Source organism: Anarhichas minor, unplaced genomic scaffold, assembly GCF_050575085.1.
Source record: "Anarhichas minor isolate MPS153535 unplaced genomic scaffold, ASM5057508v1 ptg000005l, whole genome shotgun sequence".
Classification (NCBI taxonomy): Eukaryota; Metazoa; Chordata; class Actinopteri; order Perciformes; family Anarhichadidae; genus Anarhichas; species Anarhichas minor.
The window spans coordinates 3,235,173-3,242,500 of NW_027466451.1; the positions used below are offsets into that span (position 1 = coordinate 3,235,173).

Consider the following 7,328-nt stretch of genomic DNA (forward strand, 5'->3'; position numbering starts at 1 on the left):
CCTTCAGGAACGACAGCAGTAGTCAAAGGACTGAGGTACTCAGAGGTAGTGTTGAATGGAATACTTCAGGATATTTTTGATAATTGATGATTGAAGTCAATGTTTTGCTTGTTAAGTTATTTATCATTGTAAATTGATACTTTTTGACTGTTTGGTCTCATAAAACGAGCAGGTTGAAGTCATCAACCTGTGATGGGAATTACATTTGCCAAGTAACATAAAAATGAATGATGAATTATATTCAATAATAGAATATGCGTTGAAGTTAACAATGTATTATGTATTATTATCTATTCACCATCATTTTCACCTGAGCTTTGATGAGTTATGCAAAGCTCTTGTGGACAAGTTATGGCCCTGCTTTCTTGTCTTACTGACCTCCACCTCGGAGGCTTCACCCTCTTATCAGCAGCAGCAGCAGCAGCCAGGCCACAGGACCATGCAGGATGAAGGATGTGGTCATCTGTTCTTGTCCAGTTTGATGCTGAATATGTATTTATTACAGAGGGTTGTGTAGATGACTGCATGTTTGTGTAATGTTTCAATGTTTCTTCAACATAATGTGTAAGTTTAAAATGTGTTTTTTTATTACAAAGCAAAAGAATCAGCAGCACGTTGACACAGATAGAAGTGACCTCTGGTTGGACTCACAAGCGTCTGATGAGTTCAATGTCTTCCAAAGAGACCGTCTCAGTTTACACTGACTATGTTCTGTTACCGGCCACATGAGGCAGATCTCTGCTGCTCTGTGCTCTGCTTTGGTGTGAACTTGAAGCTGAACATATATCACGACTGACACTCACATTCATTCGCTGTTTCACTGACATGTCTTGCATCAGAGAAACAACATGTGGGTTTAGTGGGTTTCATAGAAACCAAAAGGAAACTATTCAGTCCAGATGAGCTTCCGTGCTGTAGATGTCCATCCATGGTTTGCATGCAGCTGTTCAAACTAAAAGTTGTGATAAAGATTAAAGAGACAGCTTGGGAGGGAAATTCTACCTTCTCAAGTGTCTCACCTCACCCCGATTGATAGATGGAGAAGGTGGAGGGAGGGAGATTCCCCTGCTGCTGGACCATCTGACAGCCCTCAGTCTGAAGCACACTGGCACCTCTTACATGCTTTAAGCTCAGTGACCTGCAGCTCTTAGAAACCGATTTCAAATTCAAAATATCAACAAGTCCCTTTAATAGAAGTGAATGGCAAGGTTTCCTTTAATCGACATAAAACGTCACTGCTTGCTGTATTGCACTATTTTGTTACATAAACATGTCTCATTTGACTGAAAGTGTGAAGGACCCAGCTGACCTTAATTATTTCATGTAAAAATGGACTCAGGCATGCAAAGAGGGCATAGTTTAAAATCATACATCAAACAAAATGAAAGGTGATGACTGTTACTGGACATCACTGTTCCTTGTCAAGTGGATTTACTGACAGACAGCTATCAAGATCCATATTTATCTCAATGCTTAAGAGCTGGACCCATGAGAAGGGACCATGTGACTTTATTCTCTTCCATCTGAAGACAGACTCTGTCCTCTTGTGCTCGAACAACCTCCCCAGAGTTTCAACCTTGGATGCTCTTTGGGTTTTGACAGAATGAGGATGTAAGTACAGCACCTTTCTAATAACAACAGTAAAATGGCTCATGAATATATTGTATTGATTCATACTTGTATGTGCATCACATTGCTGTACAGCAGAGATAACAAAGCCAACATTTCCTCTCTGCATTTAAATCATTGTCTTCCTTTTCTTTGCTGGAGGAGAATTCCGTCCATGTTTTATTGTCTGATTTCATTTCTCTTTGTTACTCTGTGTTTGTGGCTTTGACAAATCAGAACAATAAAATGAGTTCATCAATTCACCAACATTTGTCGGAATTTTTTCAAAGCACATAAAAATCAATAAAATATCTAAAATATATTTTTTTCAATAATCAAAAACTATATATCGAACCAAAAAGCCCGAATGGAACACAACACCACATCCCAGCAGGATGAACAGACATGTGGACTGATCAGGGTGACACATGCTTTGAGAGAAACAAAAGAAACCTTTAGAGTTATGTCTGACTTCAGCCTCCACATGATTGGTGGAGGCTGGACAAAGTGTCTCAACAACCACAACATTGGTGTTAACGTAAAACTATGATTTGTTACAACTGGGTTTTATTTGTGGGGCCGTGGCTATTGTGAGATCTGGGACCTGGCTAACAATAGGTCCACCTGAGCAGGAAACACACCAGCAGTCAGATGACTGTAAGTAATCTTTCTCATCAGCCAAGTCTTTATCTGGAGGTAAAGAACACAGCTTACAATCATGTACAAATAAACATTGCAATCAGTGATTTGTTGCATAACAATCAAAGGAAATACATAATTGAATGCAAATCTGAAACATTCAAAATGTTACAACTCTCTTGGTGAGAAACATAGAGTCTGCAGAGAGGTTGAGGATTTAATGGAGGTGTATTAAAACATCTTGTTGCAACAGCTGCATAGCCCATAAGCTGCTTATGTGTGTGTGCAGATCAGAACATGTCGAGGAGTTCAAACTGAGCCTCTTAAGTCACATGTTAACCATTGTTACGATGGCATTTTAATGACTACGTTCATAGCAGGGTCCAAGTGGTTATAAAGTTAAATCTATGCATTACATTGCAGTATGTTACTCTAGGAACTTCTCCTTGATGAACTCCATCTCGGAGGCGTTCTGGGAGGACTTGGACTTGGCTATCTTTGGCTATCTTGTGCACAAAGCGCTTGGTATGTTTGGTAATAACAGCTTTTTTTCTGCCTCATGCAAACCAGGTTCATTTGAGTGACATCTGACTGTTACTATAGAAATGTAGCTGCTCAACTGTACTCGATGATATTCCTTCTTTATGTCTTTCTGACCTGATCCCTCTAACTCTGGCAGCTTTTAATCAAACATACAGAGAATCTCTTCCTATATGTGGGATGAGTCGCTGCTCCCAGCTCTCTCACTCTGCCTGTTAGTGAATCTAATGTCCAGTCTGACTTTTGAACCAGTCCAAGATCTCCCGTTTGTTCTGTTGCAGCCAGTTGATGTTAGCTCTGGTCCTCTCCAAGGCCTGCTCCACAGCCAGGGTGGCGGATCCAAACCCTGCTGCTCTGTGCTTCTCCTCAAACTCCTCCAGCTTACACAGGAAACAAGAGAAAGAGTTCTGACAACAGTTTGATGTTAATAAGGTTACTGCCTTAGTGAGGGCGTACCTGTTGTAGTTCAGCAGGTGTAGAGAACCGAGCAGTGACTCCGCTGATCAAAGAGGCAAAGGAGAAAGAGCCCACACCATATCTGGGAAAAACAAGTGTATTCAACTCAAACAAGAAGTGATATGATGCTGAACTACAGCAGCTGTTTCAGCTTGAACAAGACACTAGTGGTGCAGCGAAACTCTTTAGCTAATCTAAAGAGATGATGATAAACTTTTGGAGAAAACAACTGAAAGAGTTCAAATTGAATCTCTGATAAACTTAACGGAGAATATAATGTTTATAAAATCACAAAACTGGTGGAGCAGAGATGTTACCTTTGAGTGAACTTTCTCTGAACTTTCATGAAATACGAGGTGATGAGAGCTGAGCGGATTGGTACAGAACATCACTCAGGACCTCCCTGTACTTTCACCCATAGAGACAGACTTCTCAAGGACTCCAGGAGCAGCCCTGTCGCTGTCGCTGGCAAGCAAATATGCTTTGCTGCTGATTACAGCAATTTTACTGCCAAACGACGAGGGGAATATGCACAGGTTATGGAAACAGCCAGGAAGCATGCAGGGCGTCAGCAGCTTTTTGCTTTATCTTGCAAAACTCAAACTGACAGAGGCTCATCTGTTCCAGACCCACACGGAGGCTGAGGAACTCATCAACCGTAACCGAACCAAGGAACGCTGGATAAGGTCCTGAATGTTTATCAATATGACATCACTGTCCGTGTCCTTACCCTTTGTGACCTTAATAAGACCGGCCTACCTGGACCATTCCTTATTTATGTGTTTTCTTTTGATCATCAGTACTTTTGTGCTGCACGTTGGAAGGTTTTTCAGTTGTAATTGGCGTCGATATGAATGCTACAGGACTCAACACTCGACCTGGTGATTCAAACCAACACTCACATGAACGTACCATGTCTGCATTTCAGGGTCTCATGTCTGATTTTAGTTTTACAGATGTATATCAACCCTACATCCAGACAATATGGTTTTCACTTTACTCTATCTGTTGGCTAGTTCAAATGCATCTTCTCAAATTGATTACGTTAATATTCTCCCCTGTTCGTTAACCTCTGCATGTACTTCCACAAGAGCTACAAGATGGCGCTTTATTAATGTAACGTTACTGAGAAACAATGAGTTTTGCACCTATTTCAGAGAAGCCTTTACTGTTTATATCAATAAAACTAGACTAGGCCAAAGTGGTGATTATGAGACTACTCTAACATTGTTGGAGCATGAACAGCAAAATACTGGCTTTTCAGATGATAAATAAAAACAAATGAAATCCATTCAATTTAAATTAAACTCCCTCTTAAGAGTGAGAGCAGAATTTTTGATTCACAGATCTAAGAAACTATTACTTCAGTGGATCCAGACCACCTGTTGGCTTTAAACCTCCATAAGGGTGAGAGGTCTGCTCGTATTATATCTGTTGACTCTGGCCTGAAAATGTTGTCGGACCCTAAAGAGATAAATTCAGAATTTCATTAATTTTACTCTAAACTGTATGTTTCCGAAGTTCACTTTGACAAAGCAAATTGTGATAACTTTTTACAAAAAGTGACATTTCCGATGAGTGCAATGATTCAGGGGTCCACATCCCTCTGACTGAACTTAAAGATGCCATTGTAGAGATGAAAAGGGGAAAATCACCGGGATGGGGTATTCCCCCTGAACTTTACTTCACTTTTTGGGATTTGTCAGGTCAGATTCTATTGAATATGATTAACGGTTCTATTGAAAAAGGTTGTTTTTTATAAGACATTAACTTAGCTTTATTATCTGTATTCCCTAAACCCGGCAAAGATCCGACCCTATGTAGCAACTACAGACCGCTGTCCATCCTCACCACCAAGATTAAAGTGTTTCTCTGCATTCTGACATCCCATCTTGAACCACATATGACCGGATTGGTTCACTGTAACCAGACTGGCTCTATTAAGTCATGATTGGCTTCTGATAATATGTGCCGTCATCTGCATATTATTCATGCTGCGGAAGGTATCGCGTACTTAAGTGCTGTCCTTAGCTTGGATGCTGAAAGAGCTTTTGATGGGGTTGAATGGGAGTATCTGTGGGGAGTATTGGAAAGATTTGGATTGGGGACACACTTTATTAAATTGATCCAGCTACTTTATAATAATCCTACGGCTACTATTGTTACTAATGTGATTTAGAACTTGGCACAGGAATTCAGTCTTTAAGAAATACAGCTGTTTATGAGCTTTCTTCAGCAGGATGGAGATGTGTGAGGACCATGTCAGGTTGTATGAGATGAACTTAAAGCTGGTGACTTGCTGCCCCTCAGCTCCATGGATGTAGAGAGGGGTGTGCGTTTTCCCAGGTTGTTCTCTGAGCACCACTCTGAAGTTTGTTGTCCTCTCTATATGAAGTCTTATTAATGTTTTTAATACGGCCGATGATGGTAGTGTCATCTGCAAACTTCACAACAGAGTTCTCTTCATGTCTGGGGTAGCAGCCGTGGGTGTACAGGACAGGGGGGGCTGAGCACAGAGCCCTGGGGGGCTCCAGTGCTCAACACTAGAGGGGGAGAGGTGCGGAGGCCAATCCAAACTGCCTGGGCTCTGTTTGTGTTGTGCTTTCTAATAACCAGTTGCAGAGTGAGATACTCAAGTACCGAGTGCTTAGTTTACCAATCACTTTCATGGATACATTATTACTAAGATGGAATCTAATATCATGTTTAAAGCTAACTAAGATGTTATCATTCTATCTCTTCTCACATATACACATACATCTTTATAAGTGTAGTACTCACTCTGTGAACATATATTCCCACTGTTCCCTGACAAAGTCCCATGCCAGACTCTGTCCCACTCTGTTGCTGGCGACAGATGTGATGACAGAGGTGGCGTCCTGTTTACGGATCATAGCTGAGTTCAGAGTATAAGACAGAAGCCTGTGAACAGAAGAGACAGGCATGACAGTTCTTTCCAGTATTAACTCTTCTCTCTCCAGCTGAACAGTCACACTCTCATTCTATTGGTTTTATATTACTTTGGGCTTAGGATTTCCTAAAAAAAATGTTTATAATAAATTAATATCTTTTATGTAAAACAATAGTATTTTTGAAAAAAATCCAATTTGGCTTTCATATGAGTGAAACGGCAATGATTGAAGTGACGGAGGATGCTGTTCTGTTTGAACCCTCTTTGATTTGAATTCAGCGTTTGACACGGTTGGCTCTTGATCTGAATGGATCATTTGGAATAGTGGAGAGGCATTGTGCACACAAAGGGTCAGGACAAAGTGTGAAGAAACAAAACTCTCCATTTACATCATGCTGCCACATTGTAAACAAAACTGTTCTCAAGCGTACGCTGATGACAGAGATGGGAAGTTGAACTTGGGTCTTGGACTCAAGTCGAACTTAAGTCGCACACACAGTGACTTGAGACTTTGTGAGCATCTGTGTGTTTGAGAGGCTGAAGGGAAGTGTTCATTGGGAGGACATCACTGTGTAATCACACTACACGGTTGTACTTATTATTGCATGCCTAACAATACTTTCCTGTTACTGGGAGTACCTTTAAATACAGAATACACTTATTTACTAGGAACGTTTTTCAATGTGTTTTTTTCATATTGTATTGCAATAGCCTGTTTAAAGAGATCATGTAGCAAACAACTGATCAATGCTGACTCATAAGCAGAGAGGATGTCATTCAGCAGATGCTAGAACGTCTATTGAATCCATAAGAGACTTGAGACTTATCTATATATAAACCCCTTAAACCTGGCGACACTGTAAACATACTACAAGTCCTCATCACTCAGCAGATGCAGATCTCAGGAAAGTAGCCGATACTTTTACATCCTCTCAATGGACCCCTGAGAGATGATGGGGGGAGTTCTTTCTTTTGCATTACCTCGCAATACGTTTAGCATGATCCGTAGAGCAAGGCGTAGCTGTATTTTGACATTGTATTATGCATTATGTAGTAGACATAACTGTAGGTTGTGGCTACAGTGTGAGTGGGTGCACAAACATCTGTAGCTGGCTCAGGCTGAAGCCTGTATCATCGCAGCTAGTTAAGCTCTCTCACTGACTCCTGCTGAAGC

At 40.9% G+C, this 7,328-nt stretch overlaps 1 protein-coding gene across 1 annotated transcript in view; it reads right to left on the reverse strand.

Moving 5' to 3' along the window:
• Positions 1-2,945: 2,945 nt before the first annotated feature.
• The window catches only part of LOC142932009 (aminopeptidase N-like), a 28,019-nt gene continuing 23,636 nt past the window's right edge, over positions 2,946-7,328 (reverse strand). The window contains exons 21-23 of the mRNA XM_076076207.1: positions 6,025-6,165; positions 3,244-3,325; positions 2,946-3,167 (exon numbers count right to left, since the gene is read on the reverse strand). Of these exons, the coding sequence (XP_075932322.1) occupies positions 3,012-3,167; positions 3,244-3,325; positions 6,025-6,165 (379 nt within the window). The 3' untranslated portion in view covers positions 2,946-3,011. The remainder of the gene's footprint in view (positions 3,168-3,243; positions 3,326-6,024; positions 6,166-7,328) is intronic.